At 45.6% G+C, this 23,641-nt stretch overlaps 1 protein-coding gene across 3 annotated transcripts in view; it reads right to left on the reverse strand.

Moving 5' to 3' along the window:
* The window catches only part of LOC124802563 (rhophilin-2), a 492,713-nt gene that overhangs the window by 70,713 nt on the left and 398,359 nt on the right, over positions 1-23,641 (reverse strand). For all 3 annotated transcript variants that reach the window (XM_047263432.1, XM_047263431.1, XM_047263433.1), the window contains one exon: positions 4,805-4,933. In XM_047263432.1, the coding sequence (XP_047119388.1) occupies positions 4,805-4,933 (129 nt within the window). The remainder of the gene's footprint in view (positions 1-4,804; positions 4,934-23,641) is intronic.

The raw sequence follows: 23,641 nt of genomic DNA on the forward strand, positions 1-23,641 counted from the left end.
CTTAACGTCGAACACTTCAAACATTAAGTCATACGTATAGTAATCGGACGTCTGATGCTGTTTTATACATGGGAATTCGATTCTTTACAGAAACAGAGGTTTACCTGTCACAGCGTAATCGGCAAACCTCTAAGTATTTAATTCTTCCTTTTGAAATGTAGCTGCGCGGGATTACCCGAGCGGTATGGGGCGCTGCAATCCTGGACTGTGCGGCTGGTCCCGGCGGGGGTTCGAGTCCTCCCTCGGGCATGGGTGTGTGTGTTTGTCCTTAGGATAATTTAGGTTAAGTAGTGTGTAAGCTTAGGGACTGATGACCTTAGCAGTTAAGTCCCATAAGATTTCACACACTTTTTTTTTTTTTTTGAAATGTAACTCCCTTCCGAAATTTCTCATTTATTTCCTTTCTTGCCTGCTCCATGTAAACACCGGGGAGAAACTACATATCTGCCTCGCACCCTTCTGTTCCATGTCATTCGATCTTAAATCTGCGTTCTGGTTTCTGTCCGAGCGGTACCTGATCTTCCTCTCCCTGTATTTTATCCCTGTCACCTTCAGAATTTCAGAAAATGTATTACAGTCAACTCTGTCAAAAGCTTTCTCTAAACCTACATATAATTTGTTTAGGTATTTTGCGAACCTGGCTTATTAAAGGTGATAGTTCCGTAATAATCATTCCCGTCAGCGCCTGCTTTGCGTCACTTCAAAAAAAGTGTCAAAGCCAGAATCGCCGTTACTCAAAAATGACAGGAACGCTCAGTCGAAGCAACAAACTTCGTATGAACATATTCTGCCGTATTCTGAATGGTTTCAGAGACAGAACACATCTGATTTTTTTTAAGTTTTTTTGAATAACTCGGAAACCTCGGTCTCTCAACGAAAGCATGTCACAGTACAGAATTGAACTACACTGAATTCTGCCGTATTCTGAATGGTTTCAGAGACAGAAAACATCTGATTTTTGTAAAAGTTTTTTTGAATAACTCGGAAACCTCGGTCTCTCAACGAAAGCATGTCACAGTACAGAATTGAACTACACTGAATTTCCTACAAAAGGGTCCTGATCATATTTTATCTGTGAGTAACAGTCTGCGCGAAGACAGCCATAGAATAATAAGAATCTCGCGCGATGTGCAAGCATTGTAGCTTAGGTCGTTTTTGTAAGCCAGTTTCCGTTCCTGTCAATCCCGGCATACTGACCATTTCTCCGGGGGCACCCTATACAATACTGACAATAATGACTATTCATGAGCACTGCAGCTTTCAATAGCGACATATGCAGTTATACTTAAGTTAACAAGTTCAATAATAATGCAGACTGTTTTCTCGACGTCGTCATGAATCATGGTATCTGTTCTGTTCAGATAGCAATTCCTAACTGATCGTGATATCTCCTATCAGTTCGTTTGTATTTCTTCATTCGGAAGAGGTGTTCGAACCCCCATACTGCTAAACTCACACAATTGGGAAACTTATTATTTGTAATGAAAACCTATAACTATATAAATAATATGTTAATCCTTGGGAACAGTGCGCACCTGTTATTAAAATACTGGCACACTCCCAAAGTCTCTGGACTCCAAAAATAAAATAAATATTACGTCACATCACACACAGTAGCTTTTACCCTCAAGAACTGTGATAAACCCAGAACTTGTATAAGAATATAATTGTGAAGGAAGACAGCATGTCACTAAACTAGTTTTCTTTATCTTTATGGATATGACAACGGTGCGTTAACGCTTGGAAGCGTGAGCACTGTAGTTTACTTCGAAAGCGCAAGGATGTTGATTTTTAATTACCACGTATTCAGTGTTTTTCGAAATATCTGTATAAATAAAAATGTAAATGTTCGTTTACACAAAATCATAAAGTGCCGAAAGTTCTTCACCGATTGCCTGCAAGGTTGCACCTGAATACGAGCATGTTTTACATGCCAGTTTTTTAAAAATACATATAATATGTAAATAAATATACAATACATGAAGTGGAAACGTTATTACCATAAATCTCTAAAAGTTCTTTACTTCCTTCTTTTACAAAGTAATCTAATGAAAATGGGGGCGGAAAATCTATATAATTTTCAATGCATATAATATATAAATATATAATAAATAGCAGCGAAGCCATAAAGAAAACAGTGAAGTTGTGGTTATGGCTTATGATCTGAAGACTACTACAGTATCTGAATTTGCAGTAACAGTAAACAAGATCATTGGGAGGGGGGAAGAGGAGATGGACAGAGGAATGGGAGGAGATGGACACAGAAAGCGGAAAGGAGGAAATGGACAGATAGGGGGAGAAGAACATAAAAAGGGAGGAGGACGACGAGATGGACAAAGAAAGAGGAGAGAGAGAAAGAGATCAGGACGTATATTCAATTCCCATACATACTAGAAACGAGTGCTTTCTTTTTTCTTTCTATTCCATTTAACTAGACAGCCAAAGCAACGCGTGGCTGGCATCAGCTAGTGTTACAAAAATATGTTTAAAATCTGACCCCACGAGTCCACATGTCCGCAGGTATGTAAACAGTGCCCTATTTCGCTACAGGATGTATTATTGATCAAAACTAGAAGCAGTTCTATACTCACATGTCTGGGAATAAATACTATTTGAGACAGTGGCCATTCTGTCCTACAATAGCCATGGTAACACTACACATGAGGTGCTCAGTCTGGTTACCACACACTATTACACATCCTTCAGCCGCCCTCAGAGAGCCACCAACTTGTGCGAACACACATTCCTTTAACGTGTGCACATTTGTGACTGAAACCCAGAGTACAGTCGTGTGAACGAGGAGGCTACAGTTCTTGATCTAGGTTTATTTTCCGAAATAGAGGGAGTTGTCATTCGTATAGAAACTGACCTATTAACTTTTGCCATAAAGGGCACGGCCCTTTCGGTCTAATCATCTCCCAATTCAGGCCTTATCATATACTGAAGTGAATATGATGCACGGCTTTCGTGATCGCTGGAGGAATTGCATCTGTCCACGCAACTAATAAGAACATCAGGAAGCTAGCGGCCAATAATTAAACTTACCGCTCAACCCTCTCTACAGTTTATCCGGCAATACGATGGTGGTTTTATAAGGCTGGTAAATGGTTCAAATGGCTCTGAGCACTATGGGACTCAACTGCTGAGGTCATTAGTCCCCTAGAACTTAGAACTAGTTAAACCTAACTAACCTAAGGACATCACAAACATCCATACCCGAGGCAGGATTCGAACCTGCGACCGTAGCGGTCTTGCGGTTCCAGACTGCAGCGCCTTTAGCCGCACGGCCACTTCGGCCGGCAAGGCTGGTAAAGAAGCAAAATAAAGTTTACAAAACAAACAATTCACCTCGACTGTTTTCTTCGAGAGATGTGCATTTAGTCCAGCAATCCTCCAGCTTTTTCATCCTACTGGAAAAATAGTTTCTCTCAGAGTGCAAAATACTCGTTAACCGCAACTATCACTTCCTCATTTGATGAAAATTTCTTCTCAGCGTAAGTTTCAAATCAGGAGAAGTCACTTGGGGCTACGTCTAATGAACACGGTAGTGATAAACTCGAAGCCCAATTCATGCTCGCTCTCTATTGTTATCGCTGATGTGTGGGACGCTCGTCATCCTGGTGAAACGAGGCTTTTCAGCGTGTCAGTTTTGGTCTTTTTGTAGCCAACTCAGGTTTCAAACGATCCACTGACAAAATGGTCATCCCTTCTTCCATGCACTTTCACCAGCCTTTGTCCATTACTTTTAACTGCCGTTTTGATTCTGGTGTGAACTGATGGAGACAGGTTTCATCAATTGTCACAAATACGCGCAAAAACTCTTGCGGATTGCGACTGAACATTGCCAGATAGTGTTTTGAAATGTTATGCAGGATGCGCTTTTGGTCGACTGGGCAATCGCAGCACCCACCTCGACACAGTTTCTTCATAGCCAATTCTCTGCGCAGCATATTATGCACTCGCTCAGATGAGATGCCTAAAGTCTCAGCAATCTCATGAATTTTTATTCGGCTGTGCTCCACTGCCATACCATGGATCTTGGCAGTGGTTTCCTTTGTGGCGACTTCAATTGGACGACCGGGGTGTGCTTTGTTTATGATGCTTGTGCGACAATGTTTACAAGCGTTATCTGTAGCCATCGTCTGTAGCCATCGTCTGTAGCCATCGTCTGTAGCCATCGTCTGTAGCCATCGTCTGTAGCCATCGTCTGTAGCCATCGTCTTCAGCGATGGTACAGAATCAGCGCCGGCCGCTGTGGTCGAGCGGTTCTAGGCGCTTCAGTCAGGAGGTGCGCGGCTGCTACGGTCGCAGGTTTGAATCCTGCCTCGGGCATGGATGTGTGTGATGTCCTTAGGTTAGTTAGGTTTAAGTAGTTCTAAAACTAGGGGACTGATGTCCTCAGATGTTAAGTCCCATAGTGCTTAGAGCCAAGTGAACCATTTTTTAACAGAACCAGCGTGAACTTTATGTAATTATGTTTTGATATTTGTGAGGCAGTCCAACCGTTCAAATGAAAATGTTTAATAACAGCACGAAAATCTGTGTTCTTCATTTTCAATCGCAATAGATAGACTCTTCAATTCAGATGGCTGTCAACAATTACCTGTAAAATGTACATTGTTGTAATGCTTTATACTATTCTTGGAATAATCAAGCTTACCAACCATGAAAGCATAATAAAAATGTTCCATTCTTTCATGGAAATTTAGGAGATATCGAACTGAAGGCCAAGTGACCGACATTAGTGTCCTATCGGAAGATTACCGTTCTACCAATATATGGGAAAAAATGTACAAGCATTTACCTGTCATTCTGGTAGATCTCCACAGAGCTGTTGAGTTCCGCCAGTTGCTCCTTGAGCAGCTGCAGATTCGAGTTGACGAAGCTCAGTTCGAGGGCTACCGTCTCCCTGAGCTTGCGGTTCGTTGTGGCCCTGTAAAAGAAAGAGTAACTGTTTCATTCACCCATACGGATAATAAGAGTCATATACAATATTTAATCTCATTTTACCACTTTGCTTTCTTTACAAAAGCAAATGTGCTAATAAAAATATAAATCATGATAACACTTGACCGTGAAGAAAAACCTAATTACTGTTACAACAGACAAAAATAAACAAACGCCCGGGTTCCCGGGTTCGATTCCCGGCGGGGTCAGGGATTTTCTCTGCCTCGTGATGGCTGGGTGTTGTGTGCTGTCCTTAGGTTAGTTAGGTTATGACCATGGATGTTAAGTCCCATAGTGCTCAGAGCCATTTGAACCATTTTTTTGAAAAACAAACAAAAATACTAGTGTACTAGAAGCAAATCAAAAATCAACTTCAGAATATCCTTGCGATACCTATACAGTGTATCCCAGGAGGATTGCTCGGTACTGAAGGATACGATAGAAACGATTTGGTGAAAACGTCTAGTACACATGGCATACCTCGAGAAGATGAGCATTTTTTTCCATCTTTGCAACTGTGAAACACTTCTCTTCTACCGAAGAAGTGCCCACAGCTCTTAAGATATGTATTATTATAGTTTTATTTTGAAGGTACTTTGTGTAACTGGCACGATACGAATTTAATCTACAAAAATTTTTTTCACGCCATGTAACTGTATGAGTCCTCATAGTATCGAAGTTCTTGTATACTTTCGACGACAACAGGATTTAATACCAGCGAGATATTCAACATATATATCTGGGACACCAGATAAGCAGAGGCACACGAAGGAGAGATGAGAGGAAGTGGAGGGAGGAGGAGGAGGAAGAAGAGGAAGAAAGGAGGAGGAGGAAGAAAGGAGGAGGAGGAAGAAAGGAGGAGGAGGAAGAAAGGAGGAGGAGGAAGAAAGGAGGAGGAGGAGGAGGAGGAGGAAGAAAGGAGGAGGAGGAGGAGGAGGAGGAGGAAGAAAGGAGGAGGAGGAGGAGGAGGAGGAAGAAAGGAGGAGGAGGAGGAGGAGGAGGAGGAGGAGGAAGAAAGGAGGAGGAGGAGGAGGAGGAGGAAGAAAGGAGGAGGAGGAGGAGGAGGAGGAAGAAAGGAGGAGGAGGAGGAGGAAGTAAGGAGGAGGAGGAAGAAGAAAGGAGGAGGAGGAAGAAGAAAGGAGGAGGAGGAGAGGAGGAAAGGAGGAGGAGGAGGAGGAGGAGGAAAGGAGGAGGAGAATAAAGGAGTAAATGGAAGAAGTGGAGGATATAAGGAAGGGGAGGACAGGAAGAAAAGAGGAGAAGAGAAGAGAGGAGAGGAGAGGAGAGGAGAGGAGAGCTCAGGAAGAGGAGAGTGGTGGAGAAGGGAGGACTACAAAAAAATGGAAATGGGCATATGTCATCGTTGGTCGGGAGGCCCCATCCAGGGAAGGTCGGTCGCTAAGTGCGTCTTATTTCAGTCGACGCCATATTGCGCGACTTGCACGCAGGTGATCAGGATGAAATGACGATGAGGACAACATAATACCCAATCCCCGAGCGGAGAAAACTTCCAACCCGACCGAGAATCGAACCCGGGCCCGCTTGCATGGGAGGCGAGCTAAGCAGGCGGACGGGAAGGACTGCAATTTTGTTATAACGCCTGATTTGGCAAATTCCTGCGTCGTACAGAGAGACCAATGGAGAACAGCCTTAGGATCAGACCGGTGGCTAAATTTCAAGAACTCTTAAAATGTTTCTACTGAAAACGAATCTTAGGAATAAAACAGCACTCATGGCGGCAAAAGTATAATCTAGGACACTTATGACGTGAGACACGAAGACAACAGACAGATAAACTTCCGTAAAAACCGCTTGTCGCCTAGCGAACCACACTGGCAGATATACAACGACGCCTCTTTGGACGCAGTTTTTCTCTGTGAACCGGCTCGCCGACGGCTTACAAGGCTTCTAATTGCAACGGCACGCCGCGCCCTCTAGCCCTCGTAATTCTCTGCACGGAGCCTGGTGAGAAATGCTTCTTGTAGGTCTCCGTGTAGATACCAAAGGTGCCGCGCTCAAACTGGAGCTCGTTTGGCCGGCTTATCAGCACATGAAGTCCAGCCACAAGAACCCTTCCCCACAGCAAGAAGATTGCAGATAATGCTACAAAGTAACAACTCTGTCGCGACTGGGCGCTTTCAGACTCCTTACTACTACAGAAGCGATAACACTTAAAACAATTCTTTCACTTCCTCCTCCTCCACTACAATTAAAATATAACGGAAAGAGGATATCGTTCGGAGCCACTGGGTGCAACGTCAGAAGAATACAGTGTGATGCAGAATTTGAGACTCCACAGTAAAAATGGAAATGTCGTGTGGCTAGGGCCTCCCGTCGGGTAGACCGTTCGCCTGGTGCAGGTCTTTCGATTTGACGCCACTTCGGCGACCTGCGCGTCGATGAGGATGAAATGATGATGATTAGGACAACACAACACCCAGTCCCTGAGCGGAGAAAATTTCCGACCCAGCCGGGAATCGAACCCGGGCCCTTAGGATTGACAGTCTGTCACGCTGACCACTCAGCTACCGGGGCGGACAGACTCCACAGTATAATCATGTCTGATCCTGTCCTGTGCGTCTTGAGCTGCTTATTCTCTTTAAAAGCATAATCTTACCACCACACAAAGCCATTTACAATAAACATTATTCATCACGTTGCCTGATTACACTCGCAAAAAAATACGTTTCCTTCATTTCAAGAGTCAAATGTCACTAATTTTAGGTAAAAAAAAGACAAAGTAGAAATTTTCTGAACTCTAGTTTTCGTGATTCACAATATTTGGAAATATTTTATTTTAGCGGATTAAGAGAAACGGTACATTTTAATTAAATGTTTTTTTTTGTTTTGGGGCGCAAAACTGCTATGGTCATTAGCGCCCGGTCCGTGACTTAGGAAACGGTAAAAAACGAAAATTGAAACCAGCAGCAATGGGAACGAAACTCAAAAAAATCGGAGAAACTAAAAGCAGAAGGAAAGCTTAAAAATCCAATACAGAAAGGGGTTGGTTGTCCCCAAAAAGAGCTTCAAATGACTGACCATCTCAGTGGCACTAAGAAACTCGATAACGCGATCGGCCGAGCGCTTGTCATCTGCTAAAATGGACGATATATCAGGTGACAGCTGTAGACGGGCGCGTAACGGAGTAAAATAGGGGCACTCAGTTACAAGGTGTCTTACCGTCCACAGCTGAGATCAGTGGGGACAGAGTGGGGGAGGATCGCCGCTTGAAAGATGTCGATGGCTAAAAAGACAGTGCCCTATCCGGAGTCTAGTTAAAATTACCTCCTCCCGACGACGCGTTCGGGAGGAAGAGGTCCAAGCACAGGGAAGAGCTTTCACGTCCCGCAATTTATTATGGTGAAGTGTCGACCAATGTTTTTTTTTTTTTTTTTTTTTTTTTTTTTTTTTTTTTTTTTTGTGTTTTTTAGGGCGCAAAACTTCTATGGTCATTAGCGCCCAGCCCGTGACTTAAGACAGTAAGAAACCGAAATTTAAAACCAGCAGCAAGGGGAACAAAGTCAGAAAATTGGAGAAACTAAAAATAGAAGACTGCTTAAAAATCCACTACAGAAAGGGGGTGATTGTCCCCAAAAAAAGCTTCAAATGACTGACGTCATTTCACTGTCACTAATAAACTGGAGAACGCGGTCGGCGGAGCGCGTGTCATCTGCTAAAATCGACGATAGATCAGGCGATAGCTGTAGACGGGAGCGTAATGGATTAAAATAGGGGCATTCAATTAAAAGGTGTCTTACCGTCCACAGCTGAGAGCAGTGGGGACAGAGTGGGGGAGGATCGCCGCTTAAAAGATGTCGATGGCTAAAACGACAGTGCCCTATCCGGAGTCTAGCTAAAATTACCTCCTCCCGACGACGCGTTCGGGAGGAAGAGGTCCAAGCGCAAGGAAGGGCTTTCACTTCCCGCAATTTATTACAGGAAAGTGCCGACCAATGGGCATGCCATAATTGAGCAACATGGCGACATAAGTCGTTCCGAAGATCGGTGAAGGGAAGCGACTGAATAGCTGGCCGAGGAAGAGAGACTGCGGCCTTGGCCGCTACATCGGCCGCCTCATTCCCACAGATACCAGCGTGTCCCGGGAGCCAGAGGAACGCCACCGAGACGCCCCTCAGGTGAAGCAAGCGCAGACAGTCCTGAATCCGGTGGACCAGAGGGTGCACAGGGTAAAGAGTTTGGAGACTGAGGAGAGAGCTGAGAGAATCTGAGCAGATAACGTACTGTATCCGCTGATGGCGGCGGATGTAGTGGACAGCCTGGAGAACAGCGTAAAGCTCCGCAGTATAAACCGAATACTGGCCGGGAAGCCGAAAGCGATTTGGGGTGTCGCCAACAATATAGGCACTCCCTACACCTAACGATGTTTTCGAGCCGTCGGTGTAAATAAATGTGGCGTCCGTCATTTCTGCACATAGAGCAGCAAATGCCCGACGATAAACAAGTGTAGGGGTACCATCTTTGGGAAATTGACAAAGGTCACGGAGCAGGCAGATCCGGGGACGGAGCCAAGGCGGTGCTGTACCCCAAGTGGTCAGGAAGGTTTTAGGAAAGCGGAAGGAAAGAGAATGGAGCAGTTGACGGAAGCGGACTCCCGGGGGTAGTAGGGAGGAGGGGCGGCCTGCATACCCTACATCAAAGGAGGCGTCGAAAAAAAGGTCGTGGGCTGGATTAGCAGGCATGGAAGACAGGCGGCTAGCGTAACGACTCAGGAGGACTGCTCGCCGATTGGACAGCGGAGGTTCAGCAGTCTCAGCATAAAGGCTTTCCACAGGGCTAGTGTAAAAAGCTCCAGACACTAAACGTAATCCACGGTGGTGGATAGAGTCGAGACGCCGAAGAATAGACGGCCGAGCAGAGGAGTAGACTATGCTTCCATAATCCAATTTCGAGCGCACTAAGGCGCGATAGAGGCGGAGAAGGACCACTCGGTCCGCTCCCCAGGAGGTACCATTCAGGACACGGAGGGTGTTAAGTGATCGCAGACAGCGAGCCGAAAGATAGGAAACGTGGGAGGACCAGCATAGTTTTCTGTCAAACATAAGACCCAAGAATTTAGCGACGTCTGAAAACGGAAGGTTGACAGGACCGAGATGTAAGGAGGGCGGAAGAAACTCCGTACGTCGCCAAAAATTGACACAAACGGTCTTACTGGGTGAAAAACGGAAGCCAGTTTCGATGCTCCACGAGTGGAGGCGATCGAGACATCCTTGAAGACGTCGTTCAAGAAGGCTGGTCCGTTGAGAGCTGTAGTAGATCGCAAAATCGTCCACAAAGAGGGAGCCCGAGACATCAGGAGGGAGACAATCCATAATTGGATTTATGGCGATGGCAAACAGTACAACACTCAGCACGGATCCCTGGGGTACCCCGTTTTCTTGGGAGAAAGTACGGGAGAGAGTAGTGTTCACCCGTACCCGAAAAGTGCGCTCTGCCATAAATTCGCGAAGAAAAAGGGGCAGCCGGCCTCGAAAGCCCCAAGAGAACAGTGTGCGGAGGATGCCTGTCCTCCAACAGGTATCGTATGCTCGCTCCAGATCAAAAAATATTGCTACCGTTTGGCGTTGCCGGAGAAAATTGTTCATGATATAAGTGGAGAGAGCGACAAGATGGTCAACTGCAGAACGATGCTTCCGAAATCCGCATTGGGCTGGTGTTAAAAGGCTGCGGGATTCCAGCCACCAAGCTAAACGGTAATTCACCATACGCTCCAAAACCTTACAGACACTACTCGTGAGAGAAATGGGGCGATAGCTAGAGGGGAGATGTTTGTCCTTTCCAGGTTTCGGAACGGGAACGACAATAGCTTCCCGCCACCGTCTGGGAAAGGTGCTGCCGGTCCAAATTCGATTATAAAGGCGAAGGAGGTAACGCAGACTATGGGTGGATAAATGCAGCAACATTTGGACATGGATACCATCCGGTCCTGGGGCGGAGGAGCGAGAAGATGAGAGGGCATGTTTGAGTTCCCGCATGGAGAAAACAGTATTGTAGCTTTCGTGATTTTGGGAGGAGAAAGCAAGAGGTCGCACTTCCGCTGCACGTTTCTTCGGGAGAAACGCTGGCGGGTAATTTGAAGAGCTCGAAATCTCAGCAAAGTGCTGACCCAACGAGTTAGAAATTGCGACGGGGTCCACTAAGGTATCATGCGCGACAGTGAGCCCAGAAACCGGGGAGAAACTAGGCGCGCCTGAGAACCGTCGAAGCCGACTCCAAACTGCCGAGGAGGGAGTGAAGGCGTTAAATGAGCTAATAAAGAATTTCCAGCTTGCCTTCTTGCTATCGCGGATGACACGACGGCATCGCGCACGGAGCTGCTTATAGCGGATACAGTTGGCCAAAGTAGGATGGTGACGGAAAATGCGAAGAGCACGTCGCCGCTCACGTATTGCGTCACGGCATGCCTCGTTCCACCAAGGAACTGGGGGGCGCCGGGGCAATTCGGAGGTGCGTGGTATTGAACGTTCCGCAGCTGTAAGGATAACGTCGGTAATGTGTGTGACCTCATCGGCGACGCTGGGAAAGCGACGGTCATCGAATGTCGCGAGAGACGAAAAAAGTGTCCAATCGGCTTGGGCAAACTTCCAGCGTCGCGGGCGCATATATGGCAGTTGAGGCTGCAGTCTGAGGACACATGGAAAGTGGTCACTCGAGTGTGTATCATCAAGGGCGAACCATTCGAAGCGCCGAGCTAGCGGAACAGTACCGACCGCAAGGTCCAAATGAGATAAGGTTGTCGTGGAGGCAGACAAAAATGTGGGGACCCCAGTGTTGAGGCAAACTAGATCCGCTTGGTGGAAGACGTCTAGCAATACGGAGCCACGTGGACAAGGGTGTGGAGATCCCCAAAGCGGGTGGTGGGCATTGAAGTCCCCAACCAGCAAATAGGGGGGTGGAAGCTGACCAAGAAGATGAAGGAGATCAGCTCGTGCCAGTGGTGTGGACGATGGAATGTATACAGTACAAAGAGAGAACGTGTATCCGGAAAGTGAAAGACGGACGGCGACAGCTTGGAAGGAAGTGTTTAAGGGGATTGGGTGATAATGGAGAGTATCACGGAGAAGAATCGTGAGTCCTCCATGGGCTGGAGAGCCTGCAACAGAGGGGAGATCATATCGGACAGACTGAAAATGAGGGAGAACAAAGCGGTCATGGGGACGCAGCTTTGTTTCCTGAAGACAGAAGATGACCGGCGAGTAGGAGCGTAAGAGGACCGACAATTCATCCCGATTGGCTCGAATGCCGCGGATATTCCAGTGGATAATGGACATGGGGTGAAAAGAGAATGGAGGAATGTGACCAAAGTTGCTGTCAACTCAAAGACTGCTCGGAGCTAGCAACCGACAGCATGGAATGGCATTCAGCCGAAGGCAGAAGATCCTGATCCATAAGTTGGTCAGGATCAGTCCCTGCCACCAGCGATCGGCCGGTTGACCGGCCACCAGCAGTGCGCCTCGGCGACACAGAAGATGGCCGAGGGCGATTTCCGCCAGGTGGTGCTGTAGAGGGGGCACGCCTTGGCGGAGAAGGAGAGGAACTGGGTTTCTTTGTAGCCTTCTTGGAAGAATGTTGTTTAGAGGAAGGAGGAACCGATGGTTGTGAAGCTGCGGTCCGTAAAAACTCTTCACGAGTATGCTCTTTTTTGGAAGACTTGGCGTCCGACTTTTGGGCTCGAGATGTAGCAGAACCCGACGAAGGGTGAGCCAGAGAGTGGGCAGGCGAAAGGGGTGAGGTTGAACGAGCGATCTTTGCGCTGGCCGATCTGACGACCGTGGTACTAAAGGTGAGGTCGCAAGTCTGCGTGGCCGCCTCCTTTGTTGGCCGAGGAGAAGCAAGGACAGTGCTGTATTTTCCTGTCTGAGGCACGGTGGGCTTGCGACTGGCGAATAATTTTCGAGCAGCAAAGGTCGACACCTTTTCCTTCACCCTTATTTCCTGGATGAGCTTCTCATCCTTAAAAACGGGGCAATCTCGAGAGGAAGCAGCGTGGTCACCCATACAGTTGATGCAGCGAGGGGATGGAGGTGGACAAGCACCCTCATGGGCATCCGTGCCACACGTAACACATTTGGCTGGATTGGAACAGGACTGGCTGGTGTGATTGAACCGCTGACATCGATAGCAACGCGTAGGGTTTGGGACGTAAGGGCGAACGGAAATTATCTCATAGCCTGCTTTGATTTTCGATGGGAGTTGAACTGTGTCAAATGTCAAGAAGACAGTGCGGGTGGGAATGATGTTCGTGTCAACCCGTTTCATTACTCTATGAACTGCCGTTACGCCCTGGTCAGACAGATAGTGCTGAATTTCTTCGTCAGACAATCCATCGAGGGAGCGTGTATAAACGACTCCACGCGAGGAATTCAAGGTACGGTGCGGTTCCACCCGGACAGGGAAGGTGTGGAGCAGAGTAGTACGCAGCAATTTTTGTGACTGGAGGGCACTGTGTGTTTCTAACAACAGGGTGCCATTCCGTAATCGGGAACAAGACTTTACAGGACCTGCTATTGCATCGACTCCTTTCTGGATAATGAAAGGGTTGACCGTGGAGAAGTCGTGACCTTCATCAGACCGAGAAACAACAAGGAACTGTGGCAACGATGGAAGAATCGTCTGTGGCTGAGACTCAGTATGCTTACGTTTGTGACTAGACTTAGTGGAAGGTGAGGAAACCATTGCGGAAGAATCCCCCATGATTACCGGCGTCTCCGATGGCGCGCTCCTCCCTTGTGGGGGCCCTCTCTGAGGGCACTCCCGCCTTAGGTGATTGTTCACACCTCAGGTCACACCTCCCGACAAACGGACGGAGGGACCAATCGGCACTTTCGGAAGGTATCAGCTCGGGTAATCACCCCTCCCTGGGCCTGGCCTTCACCAGGGGGTACGTACGTGTCCTACCTGTCTACCCGGGGCGGGGAATTACGCGTTACCCCGTCACCGGCTACGCATGGAAGTGCGTGGGTCGGCCTTCAGACACGCACAGGGAGGAAGAAAGAGAAAGGGAAAGGAAAGAAGAAGGGGTCTCAAACGCCGCAGCGGAGAAAAGGGTAAAGAGAAGAGGTAAGAAAAGGAGAAGGACAAAGGGAGGAAGAAGACATACAAGCAAGGAAGAAGAAGAATGCGGTACATTTACAAGCGTCCGTCTCCGGACGTAGGCGCAAACCATACTCCCAGAGGGGGAGAAAGTGAAGGAAAGAGCCAGAGGTGAGGGGGGGGGTGAAGACAGGGGATGGGGAAGGATGCGGAAAGGGAAGGTATGCAGCCCGGAAAGGAAGGAAGGCCACATTAGCTCGGGGCCCCGTGCTCGCTACGCACGTATCCACAAAAGAGTTGTGGATCCCCTGGGGGGGTCGACCAATGTGCGTGCCATAAAAGAACAACACGACGACATAAAACATTCCGTAGATCGGCGAAGGGAATCGATCGAATAGCTGGCCGAAGAAGAGAGACTGCAGCCTTGGCCGCTATATCGGCCGTTAATTAAATGTGTCAACAAGAATGAAAGTCCAGTTGAGAGTTTTTTTTAAAATAAGCGTTATATTTCAAGAGTTCTAAATCGATGGAAAAACCCCTGGCATGTGGTTGGGTTCGCCGGCCGGAGTGGTCGAGCGGTTCTAGGCGCTACAGTCTGGAACCACGCGACCGCTACAGTCGCAGGTTCGAATCCTGCCTCGGGCATGGATGTGTGTGATTTCCTTAGGTTAGTTAGGTTTAAGTAGTTCTTAGTTCTAGGGGACTGATGACCTCAGAAGTTAAGTCCCATAGTGCTCAGAGCCATTTGAACCATTTGTGGTTGGGTTCGACTAGAACCTTGTGACGGCTTCATGAACTTTCCGGAGCATCGCTATAGAGAGACCAGCAGCAGTCTACAAGCATTGCTTCCTTCCACTGGCCCTGATTCCTCTGTTCCACTATAGCAGTTTCCTGATGGAACGCTTCCTCGTGTTCATCACAAGGAGGGAAAAGTCTACTTGGGAGTGGAGAATATGGACGTTAAGGGACACGTTATATCCGTGTAGATGGCATTCTTGCAGTAGCACTGCCGCTAATTTAAAATAGTTATGGTCCCTTTTGTTACCAAAATATCGATGAGTAACTTCCTTGCAAGCTTCCCAAGTTTCCTTTTCTTTCTCCTTAAAAACGTTATCAAAACACAGGATCATTTATAAGCTGGAAATTTATGGCCCAACAAAATACATTCCTTAATCTTTGCATTACTTAATGTACGAAATTTGCCTCCTAAGGCCTTTCCTTGGTGCACTACTTTGACAAAATTTTTCATTAACCCCAGCTTTATGTGCAGCGGTGGAAGAGTGACATCTTTTGGGTCCACGAGAGGCTCAGAATGACATTTTACATGCCAGGGTTAAGATTTCTTGCAGTACTGTATGTTTGAATAGAAAATCTCATAACCCTACAATCCCAGATACATAAAATGCGGAAGTCGTTAGTGTAGCACAGTTGCAGTCCTAAGAGAAGAGCCATGACTTTTAGATCGCCACATATTTTCCGTTTGTGTTCACCATATCCGATTGATTCAGGAGGGTTTTCATATTTGTCGAAGTCTCCTTCCCATGAACTGCATGACCGACATTAATAGAAGGAATACGATCGCCATTGTGAAGCAGTACAGCTTTCAAACTTCGCTCGGAAGAGTCTGAATAATCTCCACTCCATGGAATCTTAGTTTAAATTCAAAAGTTTCATCAAGCCATTAACAAGGAAGAAAAATAACGAAGCAGATTCCTCTGACGTCTGTAATGTGAGAACCAGACATGGTGGAGAAGTTCCACTGCTGTAATCTTAACCCTTCCAAAGTTCTGCTTTCTCCTTTGACATACCAAGGTCTCCAGTGAGATCTATGATTTCCGACTGACTCAGTCGGTGTGGTTTATTATATTTTTCTCAAAATCAAAGTCATGTAATGAGTAAAGCTACCTGGGTTCTTCTTCCACACTGCCTTCATCTTCTATTTCCACTTTAATTTTCGGAGGTGGAGTGAAAACTGGTAAAGTGTCTGAATGTGGAATAGGTGAATAGCAGATGGAAGACACGGGAAATTAGCTGTTGTTTTTTCTTTCATTGATAATCCTGCCTTTATGGATGGAGTCAAGTAGAAATAGCAGTCATCTATATGGCTTGTAGGTGCTCGCCAAACCATAGCTACAGCAAAAGCTACTCACACTTTTTTATTGCACACCCATTCTCCTAGGACAAAAGCATAAGAGTCGAAACATATATGAGGAACCCATGACTTACCCCTACTTTCATACCTAAACAATACCAATAGGCACTCTACACAAGACCAGTCAGATTCCGTTTCTGTGATGAAAAGTTTACTTCACCAGAAAAGCAACAAAAGTTAGTAATTGGATTTAATCATTTTCGTGGCATTTTAATAAAGCTTACACCTTAGAAGACTCAAAATATCAAACTCTGCACTAACTACAACAGAAACGATATTTAACTTACACTCTCAGCAAAAATATATATGTTTATAACCAAACAGCTGAAGAGCATTGTGTTTTGTAAGGTAAAAAAGGCGTATAAACTTCAAAAATAAAATTTTCCTCAAACAGAAAATGTAAACTCTAAAAAATGACTTGTTACTTTATCGGCGAAACAAGAGCTAATCGGTCATTTTTATGGTTATTTATGATTTTAGTAGGTGGAAATAATTAAAAATCAGCTATTTTTGAGCTCAAAACATTTTCATCGTTGACCAGTGTTGTGGTTGAACTGCCGCAATTTTCGGCAATGGTGATTTGGTGAATGCAAATGTTCCGGTTGCTAGTTTTGTTCTGGGGTCCTAGTTATATGTCCAGCAATTGTCCATCGTAATTAGGTGGACAAGTAAGTCATCAGGACTGGCGTGATACAGCCGCAACACTTCCGCTATTGCTGACTGTTCTACGTTATATTTTATTACCAGTTCATTGCGGTCGCTGCTGTTTCCAATGCTATTAAAGAGATACTTTTGAAATTATAAACCTTTTCTCCATCTGCATCGTTTGCATTTCGCTGCCCTTTATAGTTTAGCGACAGAGGAAACAGACGTGTGAAAACTCTCATACGAGTTTAAAACAGAAAGAAAATAAGAATATAGGAAAAGCGACTGTTCGATTTTTTTACATTATAATGTGGTAAGTGAATAGGTATAATCTGTGTTTTCGACCCACATTTCATTCTAATGAACGTGCGTATTTTAATTTCCTGTATAACTGAATTTCACATGAAATGAATGTAAGGAGTATTTTTTTAACGGGTAAGGCCGTTACACATTAAAATGTAAAAAGTCATTTCGAGGATGGCTGTGTGAGGTACAAAAGTCTTTAAGGAATTAAAAAAAAATAACTCGACAGAAACCGTTGCAGCGTTGCTCCGCTTCAAACGTGTTATGACCGCACGAAACTACTATCATCCGGCCATAACTGTAGATACTTTGACTGCTCTGGGATATGGCTCATTTGAACTACAACGTACGAAATATTAATTAACTTTGTAAAATAAACGATTAAAAGACTTACTTGACAATCCTTTGCCACAGATTGGTTGACTGGCTGGTTGATTTGGGGGAAGGGACCAAACAGCGAAGTCATCGGTTCCTTCGGACTAGGGAAGGAAGTCGGCCGTGCCCTTTCAAAGGAACCATCCTGGCATTTGCCTGAAGCGATTAAGGGAAATCATGGGGAACCTAAATCAGGATACCCGGACACGGGTTTGAAGCGTTGTCCTTCCCAATGCTAGTCCAGTGTGCTAACCACTGCGCCACTTCGCTCGGTTTTGGCATAACGAACTCTCGAAGTACAATTTTCAACATTTACAGAAGGACATGTCCATCTGAGAACTGAATAACACATTAGTCCTACTCGATGACGTTGATCGCTTCGGCTGACGTCATGAACTGCGGCTGAGGACTTCCGTGCATCGCTCTATATTGATCTCCGTGCGAAGGTTCCGCTGTGCCGCGAGTGTTGAGAGAGAGAGAGAGAGAGAGAGAGAGAGAGAGAGAGAGAGAGAGAGAGAGAGAGAGAGAGAGAGAGAGAGAGAGGGGGGGGGGGATGTCTTCTCAAGCCTCTCCCAATATTCGTTCGAGACATCGCCAATGTCTGGGTATCTAGCTGCCGACTTTGGTGTGGCATCGCGATCTTTGGACGACACCACAAAACGCAGAAAGCGAATAACTGCACAGCACTCTATGACATCTCCCTTACTTTAGGAATGCAAATGATTTATTTATTGGTGCGTTAATATAATTACTTATATATTTGCACCTGGAGTGAACGTAAGTAAGGGCGATGCATAACAAAGTATTTTTGTTGTACTTATCTTGTAATTTGCCCGAGTCGGGTAGCTGGTGATTCCTTCTAATTAAAACTCCAGGTCATACAATTTGCGGAGGTTTATTTGCTGATGATAACATTTTTCCAAAGTCATTGCAGAATACATCAAACTTCACATATAGTCTCTTTGACAATCCAACAGCTGACGGACTGACTCACTGACCGAAAAGACTTGACTACGAAGTGAACCCCTTAGGCGAACTGACGCTGCATTGCCGCGTTTGCTTATATATATTCCAAACAATGAGCGTTCATTACTTCAATTATTACACCACCGTGAAATTAATAGTTACAACTAAAAGTTACAAATATACAGAAGGTTGACAATCAGATTACTTACAGCATAAAATATTAGTTCATTACAGATGAGTTTTAGGTTAGAAATTGTACAATTTAAGACTGAAAATTAAATACGACTTTTTTACAATAATGCGTTTCAGTAATTTAATAAATACAAATCAATTATCGATCGGAAAATATTGCTAACATTTAAGTAATATATATACACAAGTTGTTTAACCTCTTTAATGGCTCATAACTTTGAAATATGCATCCAAACGTAATGGAGTTAATTACGTGTGCTAACAATGATCAATTAATTATTTTAGTAATAGTATTAATTCTGGTTTACGGATTGGCGTTTGAAATTACATATCACTTGAAATTACGTGAATTTAAATTTGGTTCTTGATTTTTGATCGATTTATAATAACGTTTTCGAAAGTGAACTATCGAGATCTAATTGCAGTTAATTACCGAAAGTAATAAACGATGCTAACGTTTATAACTACTTCTAACCAAATGAATTACATACCACTTATATTTGTGAGTAAATGTTGATGGTTCATAGTGATTATTATGTTACATATTTATATATTTAATTATTCGTAAATTATGTTTAAATATCATTCATAGAATTATATAGTAGAATTGTATAACAGGAAAAGGTGCCATAGTGGCATGATTTTTATTTTTTGTGTAACAGAAAGTACCGATACCCGGCTACAAATTCCGGGTATCAAATATAATAGTAATGGGGGGAGAGGGGGGGGGGGGGTTATGTTACAACTCCACTTTATGAATGGGCTGTGCCCTTTCGTTTGACCACTCTAGTGGCGTGCTTTGGTACTTTGTCGCGTGGGTTTGAACATGTATGAGGACTGCAGACATGTAGCTGCAAAGAATCAAAACAATAATGTGACTTCATTTTTTCGAGGTGAAAGTTTATGACTGCCTCTCACTGGTGTTTTGAAAAACCGGATAGGCGAACCCTTTAAAAAAAAAGTGCTGAACAGGTGCCTCGTTCCTCGGAAGAAATCACTTTACACTGAACTCAGAACACGTGTGCGCACAGGAGGGAATGAAATCGGATGCGAGCGCCGGCGATGAACCGGATAGCAGCGGCCCCGAGTGAGAAGACACGGCGCACGGACGAGCCGGCGATTAACATCAGAGCGGGCCGCCAATTGATTTAGACTCCGGCGGCGGGGCGACTGGAACTGCTGCCGCCGCGACTCGCGCTGCTCCCTTTGCCCGCCGCTGCGAGTAATCAGGTCTCATCTGTCACGCTCAACGCTCGCCCCCGACTGCGGCTCACCGCAGGTGCTGCCAGCTCCCTGGCGGTTACCGAGCATCGCTAAGATCGTAACGCAGAAGATGGCTTCGCAGGGGGGCGGCGTTACGAGAAAGTGATTTAGAAAATGATGAATATTCGTCATGCATTATGCGATACTGTCCGAAGTCGAAATGACAAAGGTCTTTAACCCTTTCACTACCAATGTACGAGGGTCACTCCAAAAGAAATACACACTATTTCTGTAAAAATACAGTTTTCATTCTGCATGTGTGAAAGTTTTACAGTGTGTAGATACATCCTTCCCGCTTGTTTTCACACTTAGTTCAAGCTGCTCCCGTGAGTGGTGCCGTCACAGCGTGTCTTCAAGATGGCTGCTACACTTGAAGTTCGTCAGAAGCAACGTGCTGTCATGGAATTCCTGTGAAAACGAGACAGTGAGAAACATCCACAAGAGGTTGAAAAAGGCGTATGGAGATGATGCTGTCAATCGCAGTACAGTTAGTCGGTGGGCAAGCAAGTTGCGTGATGAAAAGCGGGTACGGCAATATTGAGGATTGTTCTCGCAGCGGCAGGCCTCGTACTGCACACACTCCAGACAATGTGCAGAGAGTTAACGAATTGGTGACTGCTGACAGACTCATCACAGTGAACGAATTAACACGCTACGTTGGGATAGGGGAAGGAAGTGTAGAAGTGCACAATACTGAAAGTGTTGGCGTTAAAAAAGATTTGTGCCAGGTAGGTTCCCAGGGTGTTGACAGTGGCTCACAAAAAAAACAAGAAAAACGGCATGCAGCGAATTTTTTGAACAGTACGAGAGTGGCGGAAATGAATTTCTTGGAAGAATTGTGACAGGTAATGAAACATGGCTCCATCATTTTTCACCAGAGACGAAGAGGCAAAAGTGGCATCATGCAAATTCACCCAAGAAAAAAAATTCAAAACCACACCTTCTGCTGGAAAAGTTATGTCTACGGTGTTTTTCTCTTCCGAAGGACTCTTGCTTGTCGGCAACTTGTCAAGTGGAACCACCATAAATTCTGATGCATATGTAATGACACTGAAGAAACTTCAAGCTCGACTGAGTCGTGTTCGACAACATCGGGAAAAGCAGGATGTTTTGCTCTTGCACCACGATGCACGGCCACAGGTCAGTCAAAAAACCATAGAAGCGACCACAAAACTAGGATGGACAACACTGAAACACCCGCCATGCAGTCCTGACCTGGCTCCATGTGACTATCATCTCTTTGCGAAACTGAAAGACTCTGTTAGTGAACAAGGTTTGAAGATGATGACTCCCTTGTGCACGCTGCCAAACAGTGGCTCCAACAGGTTGGTCCAGAATTTTACCGTGCGGTTATACAGGCGCTGGTTCCAAGATGGCGTAATGCAGTTGAGAGGAATGGAAATTATGTGGAGAAATGAAAATATTGTTCCTAAAGGATGTATCTACACACTGTAAAACTCTCAAACATGTAGAATAAAAGATGGACTTTAAAAAATAGTGTGCATTTCTTTTAGAGTCACCCTCGTAACACGTGTGTTGCACGATGGATTGTCAGGTAATCAGTGGCAATTTGATGCATACTGTTGCTATATACTGAGGTGACAAATCATGCTGATACTGTGTCGGATCTCCTTTCGCCCAGAGTAGTGGCATGGACTCGTCATGTCGTTGAAGTCCCCTGAAGAATCATTGAGCCATGCTGCCTCTGTAGCAGTCCGTAATTGTGGAACTTTTGCCGGGGCACGATTTTGTGCACGAACTGACCTCTTCTTTATGTCCCATAAATTTTCGATGGGATTCATGTCGGGCGATCTGGATGGCCACATCATTCGCTCGAATTGTCAGTATGTTCTTCAAACCAATCGCCAACAATTGTGCCCAGGTGACATAGCGTACTGTCATCCATAAAAATGCCATCGTTGTCTAGAAACAAATAGTCGAACATAGCCATTTCCAGTCTATGATGGGATCAGTTCGACCAGAGGACCCAGTTCATTCCATGTAAACACAACCCACCCCATATCAAAAGATTTTGAAGTGCCCTGCTGACAACTTTAGTCAATGGCTTCGTACGGTCTGCCCCACACCCTAACCATACCATCACCTCTTACGAACTGAAATAGGAACTCATTTCACCAGGACACGGTTTTCCAGCCAATATGGTCTCGAGGTCAGGAAAGACGCTGCAGGCGATGTCGTGCTGTCAGCAAAAGGCACTCCATCGGCCACCTGCTGTCATAACCCATGAACGCCACTTTACGACGCACCATCTTAACATATACGTTCATCGTACTTCCCACATTGATTTCTGCGGTTATTTCACGCAGTGTTGCTGGTCTGTTAGCACTGACTACGAAAACGCCGCTGCTCTCGATTGTTAAGTGAAGGCCGTCCGCCACTGCATTTCCGTGGTGACAGGTAGTGCCTGAAATTTGGAGTTCTCGGCACAATTTTGACACTGCAGATCTCGGGATGTTAAATTACCTAGCGATTCCCAAAATGGAATGTCCCATACATCTGGCTCCAGCTACGATTCCGCGTTCAAATTGAGTTAATTCTGGTCGTGCAGCTATAACCACGTCGGAAACCTTTTCACATGAATCACCTAAGTACAAATGACAACTCCGCCAATGCACTGCTCTTCTGTAACGTGTGCAAGTGATACTACCGCATATCGCTGCCCCTACAGAAGAATGCTGAAGATTAGATGGTTAGATAACATAACTAATGAGGAGGTATTGAATAGAATTGGGGAGAAGAGGAGTTTGTGGCACAACTTGACTAGAAGAAGGGATCGGTTGGTAGGACATGTTCTGAGGCATCAAGGGATCACCAATTTAGTAATGGAGGGCAGCGTGGAGGGTAAAAATCGTAGAGGGAGACCAAGAGATGGATACACTAAGCAGATTCAGAAGGATTTAGGCTGCAGTAGGTACTGGGAGATGAAGCAGCATGCACAGGATAGAATAGCATGGAGAGCTGCATCAGACTGAAGACCACAACAACAACAAATCGCTGTCCCACGACTTCTGTCACCTCACCTCAGTGTCAGCCCCACTGGTTAAGGGAAGTCTGCTAACAGTTTGCAAATTCTTATTACAGCCTCCACTTGCAGGTTGTGCTGTCTTCAGCTGTCACTGATAAACAGCTGCTCTGCTCCGATCCGCACTGTCGCATCGAATTACACTTCGCAACACAACTGAAGGATCACTTTTTCGAAATACCGTAACTGTTTCCCATTGCCACGTGTGAATTTGATATTTGGGTCAAAGTTGCCTGGCTATAGCCGCCTCCTGTCTTGCTGAAAAAACCGTAGCGCCCTGCAAAGTCACCTTCGGGCTTGGGGACCCTACAAAAAGCAAGATGTCTATACAGGCGGAAAAAAGAAAGACCACAGCTCGGAAGTTCACCAGAAGACTAACGCGCATTAATGACGCCACAATGGCACCAAATTTTACCGCAATTCTACCGTGTGGCACTGTGGATGTGTCACACGTGGAGGTGGTCACCACGACCACCCCCCCCCCCCCCCCCCACTTCAGCCCTTCTTTTCACGCCTCAACGATGGAAATCAGAACCGCGACGCACAGCGTTGAAATCACGTTTTTCTTATGGGTGGCCGAGGAAACCATTTCAGACACACTGCCGTTCAGAGTATACACGAAAAGCCCTCAGGAGATGGCATAAACGGCCTGAAGGAAACCATCCCTTCCCTTGGGGTGTCGACTCCCACCCATTTCGCGTCGA

This window comes from Schistocerca piceifrons, chromosome 6 (assembly GCF_021461385.2).
Source record: "Schistocerca piceifrons isolate TAMUIC-IGC-003096 chromosome 6, iqSchPice1.1, whole genome shotgun sequence".
Taxonomy (NCBI): domain Eukaryota; kingdom Metazoa; phylum Arthropoda; class Insecta; order Orthoptera; family Acrididae; genus Schistocerca; species Schistocerca piceifrons.